Source organism: Protopterus annectens, chromosome 11.part0, assembly GCF_019279795.1.
Source record: "Protopterus annectens isolate FY-2018-M chromosome 11.part0, PAN1.0, whole genome shotgun sequence".
NCBI lineage: Eukaryota > Metazoa > Chordata > Ceratodontiformes > Protopteridae > Protopterus > Protopterus annectens.
This window is the reverse complement of record NC_056745.1, coordinates 1,315,084,816-1,315,109,509: the sequence shown is the minus strand read 5'-3', so window position 1 is coordinate 1,315,109,509 and position 24,694 is coordinate 1,315,084,816. Positions and strand designations below refer to the sequence as shown.

The window sequence follows — 24,694 nt, the reverse complement described above, 5'->3', positions numbered from 1 at the left end:
GCTCTGGTAATAGGAATTTATCTCATAACTTCAACTTTTTGCTGCTCAGATTATTTATCTATTGAATTTTGCACGCTCTCCATTTCCATGGGCTGAGAAAAATTAACCTGTTGCCATTTTGACATAGCACATGATATGTTTTTTTTTTATGTTTTTGCTGAAACCTCCCTTACATCTAGTATAGCCTCAGCATAAAGCATGATTGAAGACACTGGTAATTTCATCTTGCGTTTTCCTCCCATTAATAACTAGAAAGGAGACAGCCCAGCGGAATGTAAAAGAGTATTTCTACACTCTAGTAAAGCCAGGCAACAGTTTAAATTGATTTTTCTACTTTATTGCTATACTGTGGATGCTTAAGACTGGTAGCAATACATCCAAATTTTCAATTTTTGAGTCGTTGTCAGAGATTAGGATGTCTGAACTCATATTTCTAGAGAATACTGTTTTAAGTAATATAATGACTGAATTAAATAAAGTTTCTCTCATTTCAATAATTTCTCCATATATTGAACAGCAGACCGCACAAATCAGATGGTAGTTTTTAACATAAAACAAGTTAGTAATGAGGCTGCTTCTTTTTTTTTCTGAAATTTCATGAGGAATCATGTTATGTTTGTAAAACATGCTATATATTGACATTAAGACCACATCAGGCTGAAGTGACAGAGCTGGCCAAAATATAACAATGTGATGTTCTTTGTTCTTTATTGTATATTTCACAGTTTGAAGATTTACTTCATGTAGACTCAAGCACTTGTCTCTCAGCTGTTCAAGTACTATTATTGTCTGGATTTTAACAAGAGACCTTGCATATAGCTGGCATTACCACATTATGTATAATACATGTGGATTTATACAGGAACTCTTTATCTTGTCCTCTGGTAATCCTAGCATCACCATATCTCTAGGCTGCTGCAATTCTCTACCACACTCTGTACACTTCAAAAACTTTATTCACAGGTGAATATTTGGCATACCTCTCAACCTCCCAGCAAAGCAAAGATCCCAAAATAGGGACAAATTCCAAATATTGGTTTTATAAACTTAGAATGTTGTTAGAATAAAAGGTGTTGTGCATTTCTGAAGGGTATGAGGTCTGAAACTCAAATATCTGTCATTATTTAGTGACTTAAATCTTCAATGATTTGTCATTTGGATACTTTGTGAAAATGTGGACGTTTTAATCTTAGCTAATATCTTGATGTTAGAATCAAATCTTGTACTTTGTGTCTATGAGTGAAGACCTTAATCTTTATGCCAAACCCACCCCCTGCCAAATATACCCCCCACCAAATGAACTTTCAAATGACACAGATCTATATGATCATATCCAGCTGCTCACAAGCAGCTTTTCCCAGAACACCAGGTTGTTGTAGTGACACAGTTAAAAATAAAAGATTGCAAGCTCAGCTTTTGTAAATGCATCACAACTCTTTTGATCCACTTTTATCAGCTTATATCCTAAAGAAGTCAGAAATGTAGCATTCAAGTTTCTTGTGTGCCTTGGAAATCCAAATTTATGAATGCACTTTTTGTCAAGATGTTACAGTCTGCACAAGTATTAGCTGTAAAGGTAACATGCTTTGCCATTTAACATGGTTTCTTTATCCAGCGTTTTAAGTTTCTGGAAAGATTCCTGGGTTTTTGCTCCTTCTGAAATGCCTTTGTTCAGCTGCACACACATTTATGGCATTCATAAGCAGCCTTTGTTCAGCTGCACACACATTTATGGCATTCATAAGCAGTTTTGTCTCAACATCTTAGTTAGTGACTGAAAAGTTTAAACTTTTATTTATATCATTCAGTCATTCAGTCATTCATTTGCTGATTACCCACTTAATCCAATTCAGGGTAGCAGGAGTTCCATAGCCTCTTATGACACTCATTGGGCATAAGGAAGAGAAACTAATTCTGAACAATGTAGCAGATGAAGACAGGACACACACACACACACACACACACACACACACACACACACACACACACACACACACACACACACACACACACACACACACACACACACACACACACACACAAACAGCACAATAAAGTGCCCCTGACAAGAACCAAACTAGACAACCAAGAACTTGAAGCAATTTTGATAACTGCTGCACAACCATACTGCCCTTCTAGTTGCATCAGTTACTAACAGAACATTTTTGCTGTTCATTACCTTTTTTTATTTTGATGTATACATTTAGAGAAATGATTCAACAAATCACACTCTTTGCTTTCTTCATTCACAGCAGGACATGTTTTATGCTTATGCTTGTAACCACACATGCAGCAACATGCCATCTGTTCAATTGACTCTCCCTTATTCTCAGCTGTTTAATTATAGCTTGGTTTTCAGTTGCATTCTTTTCTGTACTGATTGTATACATATTAATTTCCTCCACAACTGACCTAATTCTTATGCCTGATAATTCATTTGTTCTGCACACATTCATTGCTTTATACAATCTGATTCATCCAAAAACCTGTTTATTAATTTTTCATTTTTTATGCTATAGACAATTATGTCATTGAGTAACAAATTATGCAACTCATTAAACTCAAATTATTTAGCCCAGTGTCTAATCTCAGTGATATATGTATCAGAAGACTCTTGTGGACCCTAATTTCTGGTGAAAAATGATAGCTAAATGGTAGCTCTCTCTGAGTCATAATACTCTATAAATCTGCTTTTTTTCTTTTTATGACAGCTAAGTCAATCTGAAGAAATGTATTGAGATTAAATGTGTAAATATCATTATAATGCAGTGCCATCTCTAGTAAGTTGGAGAAATGCAGCTCCTTGTACTTTTTTCAGTTATGCCAGATGCCACTCAGAAGAGATATAACATCTGCAGCAATTGTTTGCAATTTTCTGCCAAATTTCCAAGAATTAATAAAACTGTTGGGGAATTTTTAAGCAAATATATTTTTTATTAAGAATTTTTTTTCTGAAGTGCCAATGACAAAAAAAAAAAAAAAAAAAAAAAAAACTAAACATATTATACAGTATATGAAGTTGTATATGTCTGGCCTAGCATACCTTTTAAAACATTATTAGATAAATCATGATCTTGGCAGATTTAGTGATAAAACCGTGTCCATGTTTCATAAAAGCTGTGTAACCTACAGGTGAACAAATTGTGCCATCTTATATAAAACAGTAAGGAACACAGTGTTGTCACTAATACTTGCCATCTAACAAACATGGTTTAGTAGATTAATATGAACTATATTACCTAGCAAAATTTATATAACACTATTAGCTAAATCATCACTGCTTCAAAAGTGTAATAGTAAGACTTCACGTTATTTTGTTTAAAAGTCTATTACTTACTGCAGTAAGTGAAATGGATAATGGAGGTATTGTGTAAGAAGGTCCTGTATCTCAAAAGACATATGACTGCAGATTGTTTTGTTTTCCTGTCAGATGTTATTGTTTTGAAACTTAAATAAAATTGAAGGAAGTCACAGTTTAGTCTGTCTCTAAATTCCACAAGGTGCTGTAATGGCATTTTAATCTCCAATTCTCTATCATTTTCTTTGAACATAAACATGTAGCATGGTTCCTAGTTCGAGCCCTCTCACTTTCTCTCTTGTACAAGTTGTAAGTAAAGTGGATTTATGCAGAACACACTGACTGGCTCAATCTTCCTTGAACTTCCTCTGACTTCATGCAATCCCTTTGAGGCCCTTACTGTGCTATTGAACAGGTATTACAATAAAAACAGAAATAAGTGCGATGTGGGTGGATCTGAACAGTTCACTGTTACGGTAAAAAATTGCCTGAAGATAAAAAAAATCACAAGACACGCAACAAGCACTCGACACTATGGTTACCGAGGAAAGACGTACTAACTATAATACTAATGTGCGTGTTACAGTTAGAACACAGACCCTGCCAACCACACAGCCTTCCTAACCGCCACTCTTCAAACTGCACCACAAACATTTTCTGAGTAACTGAGCAAAATAGATACACGCATCATAAATAGGTCACAAATGAAGTTAACACCTTATTCAAACTGTGACATAAAGCTTGGCTCAAATGAAAAAAAAAAATAACGTCCTTTGAAACCAGGAACACATCTACAGCCTTCAGAAACATGGCTATAAAGGAACAAGAAGACATGAACTAATTTCCTTCATTATACACACAACGCATTGATAAACAATCCCCAACAAATCTCTGGAAGCTCTTTAATGGCCTTGCAGGATGCACTTCATGTAACATCTTTCAACATAAGGACTCCATTCCCATCCTCTCAGGCAAATCTTACAGCTTATTAAATTCTCTAGCCTACCCGCCTCCCTCACAACTCAATTACATAGCCTCCTTAGTCCTCAAACATAAACCCCACTAACACACATTTTTGCTTTCTATTTCCATAAAATAACAATCATACCCACTGAGAAATACATTCATGAAGTTTCCACAAACACCCACAGAGCCACAAACGGGCTGCTGCTATTGTTTGTTATACATGCAATGATCATATATTCCTGACACTTTATCATCTACACAACCTTTTTCTGCCTCCAACACAATAACAACAAGGTGGAAAAGAAAGCGGCAGGAAAACCAAAACCTAGTCAACCCAAATATGAAACTGCCAAAGACTTCAGAACAGATTTAACCCTGCCAACCCTAGACAAAAGCTTTAAAAAACTAGTCTTCGCCCAATTTACAGAATATACACAACATTATTTTTCCACATAAGCATGGATTCTGGGCTGGATGTAGTTGCATGACCACCCTATACACCTTCCCCTACAATATCCTCATGAAGATGATAAAGGGAGACTTAACAAGTACTGTCTTCATTGACCTGACAAAATCGTTTCACTTGGTAAACCACCAGCTTTTAGTAAACTTCCTTAGATTACATGGACACAGCCATGGTTCATTTCTATGGTTTAGAAACTTTCTGGACAGGAGACACTTTAAAATCCAAATTGTATCTTCTTTCTCTCCTCCTCTCCATCTTCATCCTTAGTAATTTAGGTGAACTTCAACATGATCTAGGTTTACCGATTAGGGATTTGTGCCCAGTTTAATAAAGACATTTTTACTGGCATTAGTTATGATTGGAGTTGCTGCAGTTAGTTTCTGATAATTTCTTTTTTGTCTTTATTTGAAAGATCTGTTTTACAGGTTTTCTAAGCCTGGTCTTTTAGTTTAATTTGGTGTCTGATTTTTTTAGTAATCCAAGTGTAGGGGGATCATTTTGATCTGAGCACTTTAAGGAGACATAATCTAACTTTTAGTCTTTCAAGAAGGCTTTAGAATGTGACTAGAGTAATAATAAAATGTTTATACAGTGCCTTAGTTAATGAATTCCAGTTATGTGTGAAGTATGCTTTCATCTGTCTGGGACAGACAGCTCCTGATGGGTGCTAGTAGTATAAATCTTTAAAATGCATGAGGAAGGAAGTGAGCTATGATCACTGAGGTTATTAGGTCGAATGTTTATATCAGCTCACTTTTCTGGGTGGGTTGTGTTAGTAGTAGCTGTACCCATATATGATATAAAAGAGAGTTGTTTTAAATCACTACACTTTTCTGGGAAGTTAGTAATAACCATGCCCAAAACAGTACCCAAGTATGAGTGTGGGTAGGGTCTTTTAGTGGCTACACCCACATGTGGCACAAACTTATAATGGCATTGCCACCAATAGCTTATATCCTACCATGAATTGTCACATATATTTTATTGAGCAAAGCAATAAGAGGTAAGAGATTTTCAAAATCGGCTGATCACCCATAAATTAAGAAACAAAAGATCTATGCTTCTTTTTTGTTGAAAAATAACAGTAGCATATAACATTCCCATCAAGATTGTCAAAAAGGATCTGTCCTTCCAAACCGAGGACAAGACTCAATATTTACAGAAAATGCATTATTTACCATAATTGGTGCCTATGGTTAAGGAAAATCCTATCATTAGGTCACCATTAATGTTCATTCACAAATATATAGTTCTCTGTCTATCTTTCACCTCCATTAGTCCTTCAAACCTTGAAATAATTTCTAGAGAACAAACCAAAAATGTTCTGGACCCTTTGACAACTGAAACGGAAGTTAACTAAACCCTAATTATTCATTCTTTTTTACATTGCAAATTACCACATTACCTTAATGGATACCCTGTGACTGAATATGTATGCAGAAAGTTTTCATAAGCCTCAAAGTCTGGTTTAGTTCTCCCTTACTAATTACAGTTGCCTGGCAGATGCCTCTGTCCCAAGGATAGAATTTTGGATCACATATTTCACAGGTGCCCTTCTTTCAGATACTTTTGCAGTGTGTTTTCCATATATTTTAAGAGTTGTGCTAGGAGGCTCTTTATGTGAACAAAGTGAAAGTGTTGTACAAGTCGTAAGTGCTATGCCATGAAAATGGCATTAATACTTCACGCTGTAGCCAGAAAGGCATTTCATTTGTTTGTAAATTCAGTAGGCAAAACCTGGAACTCGCTCCCATCTGACCTTACTCTGAACCCCACCGTTAATCAGTTCAAAAAACTAACCCAGTACTTTAAAACTCATTGGTTATATCCCTGCTCTAACCCTGACTAAAGCTTCTTCTACTTCTATATCCCTGCAATTTTTTATTCACAGCGACTAACCTCTTACATTAGAAGGTTTGAAAAGAGAAACTGTAACATCCTTGCAGATACTCTGTATATAAGCTGCACCTATAGGTTTGATAAGAGAAACTGTAACATATTTGTATACATTTCTGAATATAAACTGTATTCTTCATAGGCTTGAAATATGAGACTGTAACTTGTATGTTAATATAAAATGTTTGTGCATATACTGTAACTTGCTTGTCTTTATCTGTTTGTAAGTTTGAAGCTTTTCTCCGCGGGCTGCTGCTAAAAATAGACATGTATCTAGTCGGACTATCCCGGTCAATAAATGCAAAATAAATAAATAAAAAAATAAGTCTACATTTGTTAACTGTGTGAATTAACTGGCCAGAGGATCTTTTCTTAAGACACAACATGACCTTAATTAAGAACTTCCTCAACCCTACTCCCTTTTTCTTCCACACAGCAATGGCTACATGTAGCAGAGAACATGTGATCGACAGAAATTCCGTACTTTAAAGTTGGAGTGTATTCTTTTTGTTTTTTTTATAAGTTGGAGTGTATTCTGATTTCTCTAATCATTTGGAGCAACTGATATGTCGATATATCACCATTATGCACACTACTCAAAGTCAGAAGACAGGTAACTGATGTTTTTCACTAACTTTACCAATTCCTCAGTCATCACTATAAACATTAAGAAATAATTTTAGTAACATATAACATCATGTAACTCAACATATGGCACAGGCAGATGTCTCACTCAAAGTAAAATTATGACTGCAACCATTCTAACTGCATTGACATTACTACAGCTTTTTGTAGATTTCACTACAGCCCCCTCTACGTGTAGTAAATCTTAGACCTTATCTCTTACTTATGTAAATTCCTCCAGATTGCATTTTCCAGAGTGTTACCTTATCTTTCATTCATATACACTGTTTCCTTGCAAACTCCTCGCCATACAATCACCATCTTCTACTTAGTATAGTGGAGTCCTGATTTACTTCTTAACTGACAAATCTTGAAACTTTTATAATGCAGCTTTAGTGTCTTCTGACAGAAGAATACAGTGATCTATAGGCAAACAAGGACATATATTCCCAAAAAAGCACCAACCATCTGGTTTTCCTCCTTATTACCATTACTAATTCTTCCATCACTAATACAAATATCGGGGGGGGGGGGGGGGGCAAACTTGTTTTGTCTCCCTGAGTACCTGAGCTACCCTTGAGAAACACCAGTCAAAAAGTATTACAATACATGGAACCCCACTGCATTACCTATACATGTGACTTCCTTTTACATCTTTCATCCTTATCATGTCATGTATGCCCCCATTCCACGTTATCAAAGTCTTGTTTTTCATCTTCACTTCTATCTAATAGGTCTGTCAAAAACATTTTCTTCCCATCCTCACTTCCTGTTTAATAGTTCTTCTATTAGTCCCTGTAGGGGTGTCTGTCCCTTTGTTTTTGATTAGCTAGATCCATTCAATCCTCGGACAGTGCAAGAGCCCTAGAGTCCATGCATTGTCTTATCTACATTGAAAATGCAATCATCTCAATCCTTCAGAGGTGAGAGTCAGGACAGAAGGTGCAGGCCAGTCTGCTGATGTGCACCTTTCCCACAGGTAGTGTGCAGTCCCGGGATATTTCACAAGTTAGGAAAGCGCATTGTGTGCTACCATGTATATATCCTAGGTCAAACAGTGTAACACCTGTGCAGGACACATTAGTCTGATCACTCAGGTAGGCTTCAATAATGTAGTAAGCTGGGCTGCCTACCCTCCCTCAAGTTGGGCGAGGTGGCTTTGGTCACTCATTCTCATCCTCCCCTGCCTAGTCCCTCCAATATCCATGTCACTAATCAAACACAGGTCGCTTGGACTGTAGATAGAGCTACATTCCTCTATGCCACAGAGCTGGGACATCAAGTTTTAACATTAAACAAAACCATACCCAAGCCTTCTATCCTTTATTTCTTTATATTTTTCATAAAACATCAAGTCATACCATTTAACGATCATTAGCACATTGGTTTACTTTCACACATTGCCTGAGATTTTCACTCCAGTGAAAGTACAATTTGTCAGAACTCATCCTATCAAAAAGTGCAAAACTACAACACTAATCTAATGTAATGCAGTCTAAAATAATAAATTGAGGAAAATCAAGCATGTGACAAGGAAACAATTCAGACAAAATACTCCACAAAAAGTTAGTTAAACGCTTTCATCTTTATTCACTGAAGATTTATTCAGAACTAAAAAGATTAAGCAACACCAGTTTTATATGTATTTCCAAACTCCTCCCACTTGCTACAGAAAAAAAAAAATTACAATCCCAATATAACATCACATTCTACATCCCTATGTGTTCCCGACTTAAAAAAAAAACTGCTGGTAGAATATGAATTAATTCAGTGTCTAAATATTCTTATGGTTTCCTAGCTTTCACTCCTTCTCCCTTATTCTTCTTCTCAATACAGCCCAACTCCCTGACCCATTCTTTCTTATCTCCTCCATAACAGAATAGCAACACTTCTCTTCTTTTACCCCCAGCTGTCTTATGATCTGCCCCAGCTGTTTGGTATTATTTGCATATCGCTTTAACTGTGTCTCCTACCATGTGATTGCCTTCCTTCCTTAGCAGCACATCACCTCCCTCTCTGTCTTTATTTTCCTCATGATCTTCTCGTACCTGATAAGGTGCATAATAAGCTACCAACAAAACATGTCCCTTTCTTTTGCTCTAGTTCTCCCCTTCCCACTAATTCACCCTTCAGCCTCTGTCTGTGCATTCTATCTCTCTTATAATCTGGCACAACAAGAAACTTGAGAAACAATTTGCTTCATCAACAAATGCACATTATCAAGCTGAAAGAAGCGTGCACTTCTTAATATGGAACTCCAAGTCGACAAGTGAAAAATAAAGGTTAATGTTTGTGTCACACACCATTTCTTCAAATGTTACTGAACTATGCAGTGCAATCACACCTGATTCATACATCCCATTAAATGAAAAAATAGAAAGTAACAATTCACGCATAACCTAAATAAGCCGGGTCTATATCAGATGCACAAAAAGACTTTAGCGCAAACGCTCACATGAGCGAAAATGCCGGGAATCGAAACTGTGATTGTGGGGTTGTGTTACAGTGAGGAGTGGAATATTTGCCCTTTCCTCACTGTAGTGTGACCTCAGAGTTGGAATATATAGTTAGTGGGGGGTGTGGGGGGCACAGTTCGATTAGTGGCATTTTTGCTCACGGTAAAGTCTTTTCAGTTTTATAATATAGACCCAATAAGCCCTTTTCTGCATTGCAAAAACTGCTGCTAAATATACTGTTTTAAATCCTGTTCAGATCAGCCATTTGTACAAAAAGGGTAGTCATTTTCAGTTTCTGTCCTCTCAACAGTTGCTATTGTAACTTTATTCAATCATTTGCGAATTAGGTAATTCCTCTAAACACATATGCCTATTTTAGGGGGTCACCCAGTAGCAGTGTCCGATTAAGTGACATGCTCAGAATCACAAAGTAGGGAAATGCAGACTGACTTAGTCAAACTCAGGATACAAGATGAAGCTTCTGAGTAGTTCATACCCTTAATCTTCAGTAATAAACTACTGATCCTTTCTCTTATCGTAATAAATAACTTCCTGCATTTCCAGGGAAGACAGCCAAAAGTAACAGAAAGTGAAAGGGAAAATCATCTAGCATTCTTGCATAAGCCATCCTCATGAAAAAATGCAAGGTGCAAAAACTAGTCACTTCTGAAAGCTTGTATTAGACATGACTTCTGCTACATATGTATTGTCAAGTACTGTACAAAAAATAGGTAAGTGTTGAATTCATAAGGATGCTTTAAATGTTTCAAATTTGTAATCAAAGCTATTGTATTCAGCTGATGGTTACTTCTGCTATTTCCTAAATCCTTAGATTCTACTCCCCCCAGTGTGACTTTGCCAGACCACTTGCTGAGCATGCAGAAGGAGAAACTATGTACAGACTAAGGCCAGTATTCATAGTCAGTTATGCAAATAAGTTAAGACTCTCAGACGTTTGCATGAATGAGTGCAGCAGAGCTGCATTTCATAGAGGCCATTTACACCAATTTGTGGTGACCTTGAATTTTATAGAGATGGAAATGACGAGTGATGTAAATCTTTGTATGCTAATGAAGTCTATTTTATACCATTTGCAATTCAGTCATTTTTTCCCACTTTTCCATGCCGGTCACAGATGAGCTACAAAAAACAGAAGCATCAGCAAATCTATCAGAGTTACAATTGGCAAAAATACTATCTCTTACAGCGACCTTTTCTATTTCTAGTTCGGAGTTGCTTGCCTTCATCAGGACAAAACTGCTTGCATCCAGTGGCACTCACCTGCCAAGAAGGGAAAAATATAAGCAAAGGATTACTCATTATAACTTTGATAATCAAGAAATTCTTGAGGGATTTAGAGTGGACAGGGACATTATAAGGGTCTTAGTGGGCATGTTTGTTCCCCATAGGGGCACTGAAGGAATGTGTGGACTTCCTATTCCTGTGGACACCAAAGTATGTACATTTCCTACTATACTCGTTATGAGGACCTTCCAGAGACATAAAGGGGACATGTTGGGGAATCTCACAGGCTTCTGCCTCAGTGATACTGAAGCAGTTTATGGATGTGCTCTTGGCACATGCGGATAAGTACATCTATAACCCGGTGCCACCTCAGGACCAAGCCAAGACTATGCATGCCTTTTATGGGCTGCCAGATTTCCCAAAGGTACTCAGTGTGACAGCTTTCACCCATGTTGCAATTACAGCCCCTCATGGTCTACGGGGGGGGGGGGTGCTATTGCAATGGGAAAGGCTACCATTTCATTAATTGCCAAGCAGTGTGTAATGCATGGGGGCGCATCACCAACATCTCTGCCCAACATCCTGGCAGTATGCAGGATCCCCATATATGGCACGCTAGCTCATTGCACTGCCACTTACTGCATGGTATTGCCATATATTAATGTTTATTCTCCTTTTATGTCTTTCCTCCCCTTTCTCTCTCTTTCTCTCTCTCTCTCCTTTTTTTAAGGGGATGCTGGAGATCCACTGGAGCCATAGCTCATGACTCCAGTGAAAAATCCTTCTGGAGCTGTGGTAGAGACAAACAACATTCCTGTTCCAGGCCATTATTGCCACTGAGGAAGTGTTTGACCTCCTGAAGTGCCATTTCTGGTTCCTAGAGGAGTCTGGGAGTGCCCTTCAGTATGGCCCAGCTAATACATGCAGGATGTTTATTGCTTGTTACATTCTACCTAATATGATCATGCACTGGTCTGGTGGCGAAGTGACCCATGTTCTCACTACAGTTCCCAGTTCTAGTCCCACTATGACTAATGATGACCAGCTGGCAGAAGTAGTAAGGAACCCTGTGTGGCAGGGGCATACACAGCATGCTAGTCTATAGGTGAAGGGATGGCATCTAGTCCAGAACCAGAGCTAAGGAGGAGGACATTTAGGTTAGTGTGTTCTTTTTTAAAAAAAACATATAGAGTATAATCTTTGCATGCAGTGATGTTTGTGGGCTATTCAATGTGGTATATGGTCTCCTGTCACTGTTCATCTGACGTTCTATTTCATTTTAAATTAGTTTTATATTACTTGTTTGCTTAACTACTCACTGAAAGGCATCAAACCAATAAATAAATCAACAGTTGTACCTGCTGTACTAAGTAACTTTTACTTTGATTATTTACTTACTATGCAATACAAAACAATACTGGCTATAAAGGAATATTCAGTTATATATGCCATTTCTATTACCCCATTCCCTGCCCCTCATAAGAATGAGTTCACTTTGACTCTGATATATCCAACTATTGTACAAATGCAAATAAAGGCTGCAAATGATGCTTGGTGTACCACCATACTTTGCATCAGTGATACCATGGCAGTATCCCTGCTCTCTGCCATTTCAGACTTGTGCTGGACATCTTCATGCATACTGCGTAGGGCTTTGATCATTTCTAGCTGACTCTCCATTGCAGTGCTCTGAGCACTAACAATGTCAAGGCATATTTCCTGTTGGGCAGCCAATCAGCCAATCAATGCTGTCCATGTTTCCTGAAGTAGCTGAAAATAATTCCTGTGTCTGGCGCCCCTTTGTAACGGTGCCACTGCGGACAATGTGGCCTCAAAATGTCTGCCTTCATCAACGTGATCTTCTGTGTGTGGAGATAGTGGTGTAGAGGTGCAGGGTCGATCATGTTATCCAGGTGTGAGCAGAATGTCAGCTTGTGCATGACTTTGTGATGCAGTGTCACTATCTGTAGAGTTACTAACATGTTGTGAGGTGAGAGAACCTGCCATTAAACATGGGGCCTGCTTGCCACTTCCCTCAAGGCTGCCTCAGCAGCAGCAACACCCATTCTACTGCTGACCTCATCCATATTTACTGGTACAGTTGAACTGTTTGCTTCTGATACTGACTCTGTAAAAAAAATGATTACAACACATTTATAACAATGCAACAGCTGAAGATTCAATGCCTTTACAAGTGGGTGAGTGGTCCACTTACCATGTGCACTGCTTTCATCTTCATTATTTGATAAAGCAAAAGGCTCATCTAATAATAACAAATTGTTACATGTTTAATTTCAGGACTCTTTGCCACCATTCAGTTTTAACTATAAAGGAGTACATTTAAACCATCCTTTAGTAGCTGATGAATATAAATGTTGCTGCAGACATTGGATAGCGGGAACAGTGTCCAGACAACCTATAATTATTATTGTTGCACCATATTCTATATCGGGTTACCCTTACATTATCGAACGTTCAAATGTTCGACAATGATATGGCTGAGACCATATCATCGAACATTCAAATGTTCGACAATGTAAAGGTAAGAAAACACGGGAGAAAGAAAAGAAAATAGATTGTGTATAGCAAGCTCCCTGCACCCCCCACACCACCATTACCGAACTATACTAACTCCGAGATTGTTTTACATTGCGGTAACGGGAAATGACTGAATGGAGATCTCCATACAGTGCGGAACGGAAATATTTCCCATTACCACAATGTAGTGTGATCTCAGAGTTGGTATATTTAAGTAGGGGGATGGGGGTGCAGGGGGGCTTGCCCCCTGCTATACACATGTTATTTTGTTTTGTTTTTTGTTAACTTTACTTTGTCGAACATTTGAATGTTCAATGATATGGTTTCGGCCATATGACTGTCAAACATTTGAACGTTCGATAATGCAAAGGCAACCGTCTATATCACAGTTATCTCCATTGATGGACAGAAGGTATTCGTCATCTGGTGTTAACTTAAAAAGATATGCCCCCCCCCCCCCCGTGCGTAGTACTCCTGGAAATTACACTCTGCCTGGCCTTGCTTCTAGCATCATCGTATCATTTGTCCTTTTCTTGCACTGTGCCAGTGGTTTGTTTCTGCCTCAAACTGCATTAATTTCTACAACTATTTGACTCCAGGCTTTGCTCCTCTTGGCTTGTTTGGTCTACCTTTTACCAAAAAGATGGCTCCCATATGTTCTAAGTGCTGCCATGAGGACATGATTTTCCTCATGACTAAAGTTACTGCATGTGCTTTGATCCATCAGTACTACAGAAACCAAGAAAGGGGGAGAACTACAGACACTTGCGACAATGATGTTTGGTTGTTATTAGCTGTTAAAGTAGAAAGCTCTTGCCAGCTATTCCTGCCACCCACAGTGAGGTATTATTTCAATAAAAATGTACAGAGCGATGTTTTCTAAAGTACACAACTACAGCTGATTCACTTACACAAAAACCACCTGCACTGCTATCTGGAATGGTCATGGATTTATCTCTCACTATCAGGAACAGAGCATCACATTTATCACACATATCAAAATATTTTCCTTTGCACAGTAAAATTACTCAAGTACAATAAGAATTGTTCCCATGTATGCATAATCACTGCATTACACTTCCTTAATGATTATTTCCTAAACTTGTTAATGTAGCAGACATAACACAAGAAGCAACCGCAAAATGACCAAAATTTCCAGTTATGCAATAGTGTGAATACATGCATCACACACATATTAAAATGTATTGCAGGTGACCTTTAAATCAATATTAAAGTAATTGATAAAAGTGTCTATTACTAAATAATAAGTAAATAATAAGTATTTTATAAAGTTTTCCTTACTTTGAGAAGTCTGTGGTATCCTAAAGTATTTGCCACCTATATCATCTATTTACAAATTAATACAGCAATGCTCAGCCTAATGGTGTAAATTCAGGCTAATATATATGTGTGTTATGCAAATTAGGGTAATTTATATGCATGTCTATGATTTGTAGTATTATACAAACGTGTCCCGAGGAATATTGGTATACCTCTACATTACGCTGACTGTGTACATGCATCCTGCACTACATGAACATATGGGGTGTGCTGTGGACATCTATGAACTCCACTGCACTCCATAGCAATACCAAGCTGTCCATGGAGGAGTGCTGATTGACCTAAACTAGCCAAAATAAGAATATAGTTGTAAAATTTAAAATGGAGTCATCTGAACATGAGATTGAAAGCAATCTGGACTTCATTCCCTAAAACATCCAACATTGTCTGTCACACACTAACAACTGATACATATTCCAAAGTCTGTTCCCAACACTAAACTATTAGGAGTAACAATTGACCACAAGTTGAAATTTGACACTCACATTAGCAATACCATCAGGACAGTCAATAAAAAACTTGGGTCAATGTATCGCATTAGGTATTTCTTAACTCCTCACACCAAACTTACCATTGCTCGAACTCATCTTCTCTCTACCCTCATGTACGCCTCCCCTATACTATCTTTCCTCAATAAGCGTGAACTCAACATGCTCACCGTCGCCTATAATCACATAGCAAGATTTGTAACAGGAACCCCATACCGTACCCATCATTGCCTTAACCTAAAGAAACTTGGCTGGCTTGAACTGCCCAATCTTCTCAAATTCACTCAACTTACGGAAGTATTTAAAATAATTAACCAGCCTGACAGAGTCCCTGCTCTGGCCAAAGTATTTCCACCCTATTCAAACCTGAATTTCCTCCGTTCAGTGCAGAGTGTTCAAATTAAAACCATCATATCCAAGAACTCTGGCGGGGATGCCATCTATGCCAACTCCATAGGGAAAACCTGGAACGCACTTCCCAACAATTTAAGATGCATAACCTCGCTTAATGTCTTCAAAATTAACCTCGGCCAATTTCTGAAATCACACTGGTTATGCCCTTGCCCTAAACCAGACTAAACCTAGCCAACAACCACTTCGCTAGACTCTTTAATCCATGGTAGACTAGTTGACTATCATCCCCTCATCTAGTATCTCCTCCCCACCTCACCTCCACCGTGAAGGAATTGTGAATTAATTACTAGTTGTTATTGTTGTTCTCATTTATATATATGTTAAAAATGTTTTTTCTGTTCTCTACCTGTATTTATCTCCTTAGAATATTATGTATGTTGGTTACTTTCTTAGCATATTGTAGTGGAGCTTTTCTCCCCGGGCCTCTGCTGAAAATGGACATGTATCCAGCTAGACCAGCCCGGTCAACAAATGTAAAATAAATAAAAAATAAATAATTACACACATTGCTCTTGACAATTATTTATCCCCACCTTAAAAAAATCCACTGCAATGCATGACACATATTGCTGTTAGGGTACATAAAAATACTTTTATCAATAAGAATTAATAATGACAGTTACTATCCATATATTCAAAATTAATTTATGACATGAAAAGGATAGGTAGGTGTTTTCCTTGATGAAAAATATGTATGTGACAAAGCTGTTTTAGTTACAAAACATTTGCCAACAGTATCAATACCTGCTCTACTGAATATGTTAGCAAAAAGGGTTTAGTCAAGGTGATGTCACACCCAACATGGAATGATTCTAACCCTGCTTAATAAAGTCCTCACCATACTTTCTCATTCTGGTTCTGACTGTTCAAATGATGTTGGCAACTATGAAGACACAAGGCCATGATCCTAGCTGGTCTGAGACATCATGCTCTACTTTTTTCATGACTTGTAGCTGGGGAAGATTTAGGTGTGCACATGTCAAAGTACATGGAAAAAATCGCCACCACAGGTATGAAGAGTAGTGATAACCAGCTGGCCAAGTGGGTGGACCAGGTTATGGCAAGAAGGGCAGAGTTTTACTGTAAGCAATTTTTTTATCAAATCATATATACTTATACCTGTATGAATTTATATATGGTGGTACAAAATTGCATAACTGTATGCACTTGAGGGCACAGATATCTCTACCTGAAAATATTTAGTTGTACTGATATTATGAAATGCATGAGTAATGAGTAGCATAACTGTTATCAGACGTCCATCGTCTGAAGAAAGAAGAGGAGGAGTACTGTGTTAACAGGTTACAATAACAAACAGAAATGTTAGGTAAGAGTATTAAAATAATAATCTGTATAGATAACTGCATACACCTGTTCAGGTAGCAGTAATGCTGAGTGGATGTATAAAGTTTTAAATAAGGGTTGTATTTATGGATTTGTATTTCTTTAACACTGCAGGGAAAAAAGTTGTAATAGATAATATTACATGAAGCCAGTTTTATGTGAGATATATAAATATAATTAAAAACAATTGCTTAACTTGGCTGCTCATAACTATTTCTAGCTACATATACAACATGGCTGAAATGACAACTCACCACAGCAAAGTTTGACTGCAGGTTGGGAGAAGGGGTGGTGGTTGCTTTGCTTAAAGAATGACCAGCACAGAAGTTTTCAGACACACTGTTTCACTTCTATTACTATCAGACACAGTTCTGAAGAAAAGGAAATGTATACGTCCTTGATTTGATACATTTCAACCTTTGTACTTCAGCTATACCAGAAGAAAAGCATTACCTGCATTTTGAAAACAAAACTAAAGACTCATTTCATATTTCTCTACTATCCTCCTGAATTAAATTTATTAAAAATTATAAACCCCTTTTCTTTTTTAAAAATCCCCTTAGCTGTTGAGCAGTCTGCATCTCTTCTAATATACCTTGAGTGTGACTGTGCACAGCCATGCTTGCCAAGCAATATGCCAAAGAATATACAACTTGTGATATTGCAAAACAATTTTCAATTTCAAATGATGAACTTTATACAGTTTGTTCTTATGCAAAAAGGGGCATGTTTTTTTAAAAATTGTTTCACTTATCTGTATTCATTGCAAATGCATTTCGCTGACCTTATTTGTATATTCGTGTAATGCCACTATTGACACATAACTGTAATGCATTAGTGAAGTCCTTGACAATGAACACCAACTTAAATGTGAAATTCAGTTTGACATAGCCAGACCACTTGGTGAACACACAGAGGCAGAAATTATGTGCAGACTAAATCTGAAATATTACTCACCAGACAAACACATGTAGTGCAGGTATCAATTCGGAAGGATTCCCTGTTACTATAAATCTGCCCTTCATGCATACAGCCTAAAGATAAAATAGTGCAGTCAGAAAATAAAAGAGCAAACATGATATACTAAATATATCCACAGTGATTCTTTACTTGTGTAGCACGGTACTCAGAAATGAAATGGATAAGTAAAATGCACATTTAACTGACCAGGTAACTACCCCTTAATCTTGCCTGTTGGCGATGATGTAATCATAAAAATACTACCTTCCATGACAAGTTCTCTGTGTAACACTAAATGAATGTCATAAGTAGTACTAAAGCAAAGTTTTGGTACTTTTCTGTAATCAGTAAGTTACTAAAGTATTGATTATGGAACTATATGCAAAACACATCAGGAAAAAAGATATTTTTTCTGGATTTGTATCCTGTCCTCCCAAATGATGTAGTGAGTTCTCAGCTTAAGTCAGTTCCTGTGTTCATAAATGTTACACATTTTTTAAACTTTGCTTCTCACGGCCAGTATTCCATCAAGTACCATAAAGTTATATTAGTTTCAAATGAGAACATTTTTACGTTTCAACATATTAATAAAGGCTACCAAAATGGACACATGGCATCAGCTACTTAAGGAATAATCCATTTACAGATGCTGCTTTTTCTGGATGTTTTCCTCCCTTGCATATGGTTTTCATCTGATACAATAAAAATGTGCTGTCATCTACAATGGGATCAAAAAGTTTTAACTCACTTTGCAACTTTTGTTGCTGTCACCAGCTGTACCCATCCTAAAAGCAAATGTAAAAGTTCACCATTTTGGGAGTCTATTCAAGTCATTTTGCTATACCGCTCAGCATTACATCAGGATATCTCAGGGTAAATATATTTGGACTTTAGTGGAAGTTAAAAGAATCTTGCAAAAATCCAAGAAAGAAAACATATCTTACTGGCATTTAGACTCTATTAAAAAAAAAAGGTTGAAGAGCAGAATGCAGTATGTCTCTAGACTAAGTACTTTGTGTAGTACCACTAGTGAAAAACCAAGACAATCCGCACGTCTGAAAATATGACACTGCATGTATCATTTGTAGCAGCCTATACCAATGGACAAATTCTAAACAGTTTGATTCTCTTAACATGGTCAGTTTCTGACAGTGATTTAAACATATAGAACAAATTCTCTTCATGTCAATTTTCAGTATGCTATGTGGCTTAACACTTGAACACACAAGACTAATGATGCTGTGACAAATGTTATGCAACTGGATATGAATGGACAGGCTACTGAATCTCCCATTTCCTGGGAATTAACCTTTAAACAGAACCAGGAATTCCTTTTTCTATACACAGATCGATGTGTTTCCTTTGAGATAATAGGGGTTTGAACGCACTCTTTCAATCTCCATATTCAGGCATTTTTAAATAGTCTTCCAAACAAAGGTTTACTCCAGGACAATACCGCCACATGTAGAGCAGTACTGATCAACTTGCAGAGCAAACATTTGGTCAACTCGGGACTGGCTGGCACTGCACAGGAAATAGCCTCTTCGTGACATATGCACGAGTTGCAGCCTGGCAGCCATGCCAAGCCTTCCATATGATCCGCACCTTCCTTATCCATGCAGCCTGGAAACATACACAAAAAGTATTACATGCAGAAACTGCTTCAGTTTGAAATCATTAACAGTGTTTGTCCCAAATTGCCGACAGCATCTTTATATCTAAATAGAAAAATTCATATTATTTATTACAAACTTAGGGTCCCTTAGTATTTTGACACACTTTCTTGGGGTCCTAGCAGTACCACTAATTATGTTGCATCGCAGTCTGTACCCTGGCTATGTTTGAATAAATTTTCAATGCAGTGAAAAACTATTCCTTTTATCAGAAACCTTTTGGGCTTATAAACATATTTAATTAAACAGTTTCCAGCCTGTAATGCCATCCTGCTTGAGACAAATACTGAATGCAGAAAGTTTCCTTTTCAACAACTGTCAGTCAGAGGGTCATGTAGTCAACAAGCTGTTATCAGTCAGTGACCTTGGATCCATCAATACAATTTCTATTAAGTAACTGAAACTCTCATTTCTAGGACTCCACAAGCATTAGCCTAGCCTTTGTTTGACCAGAGATAGACACTTCCAGAAGATGATTTCTAAGCAGAAGGCAATGAAACAATATGGAAGAGACAGTAACAGGTTCCATGAAGTAGCTTTCAATTCTGATAGTATGGTAGCTCTGCAGCACACAGAATATGTGTAGCTCCTCCAACATCCTGGGCACAGCATCAAGCCAAGAAGGAGAAGGGATTTCAGGGGTGTGCATGTGAAGGCACCATCAATCAAGTAATGATGATACACAGTGAGTTCAACATCCTGGGCACAGCATCAAGCCAAGAAGGAGAAGGGATTTCAGGGGTGTGCATGTGAAGGCATCATCAATCAAGTAATGATGATACACAGTGAGTTAAAGTAGGAGGGAAGCTATGAAGGCACCATCAATCAAGTAATGATGATACACAGTGAGTTCAACATCCTGGGCACAGCATCAAACCAAGAAGGAGAAGGGATTTCAGGGGTGTGCAGGTGAAGGCACCATCAATCAAGTAATGATGATACACAGTGAGTTAAAGTAGGAGGGAAGCTATGAAGGCACCATCAATCAAGTAATGATGATACACAGTAAGTTCAACATCCTGGGCACAGCATCATGCCAAGAAGGAGAAGGGATTTCAGGGATGTGCATGTGAAGGCATCATTAATCAAGTAATGATGATACACAGTGAGTTAAAGTAGGAGGGAAGCTAAACACAAAAGGACAAAGGTGGTGGTGCGAGCTTTAATGTAGTTCATCATGATGAGCCAAAGGATGGGGTCGAAGCTGATTTAGAGGACTGAGGAAAACCTGACTGAATGTCAGTGATACATCTCTTAGGGCTTTGGATAAGGATGTGGGAGAAAAAAGTAAAGAATGTGTCTATACAGGAAGGCAATGTTAATAATTAAGAAAAAAAACAGAATACAAGGCGTGAAAGGGAGAAGGTGGCTAAGGTACATAACAAGGATGCAAGCAGAACTGAAACAAAAAAAGTAAAAGCATTAGAGGACAAGGTCAGTCCAGGTTGTCACAACAAGTCTGGAAGGCAGACAAAAGACTTTCTTTTGGTATATACCCGAAAGAAGAGATGGACAAACCTGGCCATGTAGAGAAAGGAAGGGACCACATATCAAAAAGGACTAGGCAAACGCAAGGGTACTGAATTAATATACTACTTCAGTCTTCATAAAGAAAAGCAAATGGAGGCCGTCATGTTAGTAGGGAGTATATTCAGAACTGGAAGAGCAGTGGGAAGACAGCAGGATACATAGCAAAGAGGTAGGGAGGGACCTGATTTCCCAATGGTTGGATTAAGCACAGGGACCACTTGATCTACCTCCCTGGGTTCGAAGAAATCTGAATAGTGTGCTAACATAGCAAACACCCTGAAAGATGTTTTCAATAATAAATGGTCAGTGTGGAAGTGCTTGCGGAGCAGACTACAGTAAGTATCGTGCCTTCATGAAATGGAAGAGCAGAAAAAATCAGGAAACTACAGCTCATTTACTAAACAACAATGCCAGGGATACTCATGGATGAAATCCTGAGAGGACGACACTTACTTACTTTCATCTCATACATGTAGTTCTAGAAAATATGTAGGAGTTCTGGTAGAATCAGGTTTAAAGAACTGGACTTCTGTGTGGCTGAAGTCAGGACACAATGTGTTGCTGCTGGAAACAAAGAAAGACAGAGAGGATGAGACAGACTGTCAGGCAATGCCAGGAATTAGTAAAAGTGGCTAGTGGTATAACACAGCGGTCTGTACTTTTTCCGGTTCTGTTCTGTGTGTTAGTCTCATGCACAACTGAGGGAGTACAGAACAAAATCAGTCTCTCACATATATCTGAGGGAATGTAGAATACAATCAGACTTTTTTACTGATGCTATTTAGTCAGAGGCAACAGTGCAAGATGGTGTAGTGTCTAAGGAATGATTTAGAAAGGCCAAAATGTGAAAGTTGCGATTCAGTGTGTAGAACAATGCAAAGTACTGCACTTGCGTCAAAGCAAGCCTGATACAAAGTATCAGTGCTGTAAGTGAAACTGATGAGAACAGAGCAGAAAAAGAATTTAGGGTGCTGATAATACCAGGACAAGAACAGCTAAGATAGAGTAACCAATAAAAGGCTCTGGCATATCCTCAGGTGCCCAAAAGTAAGGGGGTAATGCCTGCATCTGCTGAAGATTGTTCAGTCTACACCTTGAGGACTATGTAGGTCATACAAGGCGAGGGCCACCCAGTTTGGAAGGGGTCCAGAAGAAAATAAGAAAAGTGCACAGAATAGTGGGGAAAACACATGACCAAATTGTACAGGAGCTGGAGGACTTCCCGATACAAGCCGTAAGAGATAGTTTGGACATGTTATCAGTGCACAGCATCAGGTCAGGCTGATATGATGTGTTTATCTTGGAGAGGAAAGACAGAGTAGAGGCACATGCAGCAGATTGTGGAGACCAGGTACTCCCTGCATCTGAGAAAGTAATTTTTCACTGAAAGGGTAGTGAACTAATGGAAAGAAATATCAGAATGGGTGGTGAAAGGGAATCCGCAGAAGCATGGAAGAGGACATGGGACAGCTGGAAAAAGGAGAAACTACATGAGTGGGAGAACTACAATGTGAAATGCACTTAAAGGGCAGACTGGACAGATCTGTTGTCTCTGTCTGCCATCAAACAAATATAATTTATTTTAAAGTACATATCCAGTTTATTAACTCCAATCTGATACAATTCCCATATCACAAAAATCAACTTCCTTGAACATTACCAAGTCAGTACCTGTAGCAGTACACTTTTGGCAACCCCAGGCATCGGCTTTTAAGGAAACATTTCTTAAAAAGAAAGATTTTCTTAACCCAAGACACTAAATTGACAGGATAATGGAAGAAATGATGTGAGAAAAGGAATATGTTAGAAGTGTCTTTTCCATGAAAAAGTGGGATGGAGAAAGAATAACAAAGGAAATTAAAAGGGAAAGAATGCTCTAAGAAAATTAGGCTAATGAGAAAAGGGGTGAAGGAAAAGCATGACAACTGAGAGATTATATTATCCAGTAAACTATTGTGTCTGATGCCAAATCTCCCCATGGATGTTTGCAATACATTTCATTTATTTTTGAGTATCAGCTATATCCTTTACACCTATATACTATGCCAGCCCAGCAATATTAATAACCAGTAGTAGTGTCTCTGAATGTGAAAATGCATAGGAAACACACCGGATGAGAAGTTCCTTCTCGCTTCCTTTCTGCTGTCACAGTGAAAGGTCAAAGGTATTAAAGTGCAGCTGCCTAGCTGAAACTAAGCAGTTCTTGAAACGTTGCAGAACTACAAAGCAGACAGCTATTGCAGACAATCATAGCATGACCTTTACTCTCTTCCCGGTCATAATACATCCAAGTGTATCACTGTAAAACACTTGGCCATCCATTACCTTTTGGCGCTTTCTGATGTGAAAACTTTGTGTGGTCTTTGCATTGCTGAATTCAGCCAGTACGGCTAGCCTAAAACAGACTACACTTTTAGATGTGATTGCTGGACATACTGCCACTCAGTGGTAATTTTTGAAAGTACAACTAATTCAATAATGGATGAAACTGCATTTTCAGTGGTGAAACAGCTGGCAACAGTTAAAGAACAACACAGTTCAAGAAGGGATGACTTGTTACACAAAATATTAGTTTGTCAAGCTTGAGTTAAATTTTCAACTTTATTGTTTTTTTTTTCTTTTCTTCCTGTAGCCATCATCCGTCATTAAAAGAAAAAAATGGAGGAAAAATGTATGATTTTCTTCTCATTATACTCCTGGCTAGCTATACAGTGTTTGCTCAAGAAACCAGAACAGGTATGAGTTTACATCCACAGATATCTGGGTAACCTAAGATTAAATGACGTCAGAAATAAATTAATTTTAAAATATAAATTAATTAAAACCATCTCCTGTCAGAAAAGTCACCACTGAATTCAGAATTAAGACTATCTCAACGGTCAACAAATGCTAATAAATAATAAATAAATAATAAATCTCCTGTCAGAAAACTCAGCACTGAATTCAGATCTTCAGATGGAAAATGAGTTAGAATTCCCAAAATAAGAATAAATTCTATGAGCATTTAGACAGATCTCTATAATCAGCATTTGTTGGGAAACTCTGAAATAAACTTTTTTATAATCGGAGGTCTATTACAAAAAAGCATACTTTTGAAACTGCACTAAAACCCCATTTACAGTTGCATTGGATCTGTAACAGGGGAGCAACACACTCCATTTACTAAACTGCTCCAAATCATTAATTAGTGTCATATGTAGTATTAATTATCTCATGTTCTACTTGGCTTGGTTTATCCCCTTCAACAGCTAAATATCTTTCTTTTTATTCTGGTACCTGATAGCGAAACTAAACACTTTTTATTTCTGTTTGGCCCAATCCCTCTTCTGACGATCAGGCTTTGTCCTTTCTACCTGCCCAGTGTAACTTTTTATTCCATGGGGCGAGAACCACATGGCCATTTGTTCTTAGAGAAAAGAGCAGAGCAAGCTAGGACCAGAGGCTGCCACCTCAGC

At 37.9% G+C, this 24,694-nt stretch overlaps 1 protein-coding gene across 1 annotated transcript in view; it reads right to left on the bottom strand.

The window, feature by feature from the left end:
* The window catches only part of LOC122815830 (kielin cysteine rich BMP regulator), a 2,917,372-nt gene that overhangs the window by 1,904,257 nt on the left and 988,421 nt on the right, over window positions 1-24,694 (bottom strand). Inside the window, exon 6 of the mRNA XM_044088633.1 lies at window positions 18,034-18,110. Coding sequence (XP_043944568.1) covers window positions 18,034-18,110 — 77 coding nt within the window. The remainder of the gene's footprint in view (window positions 1-18,033; window positions 18,111-24,694) is intronic.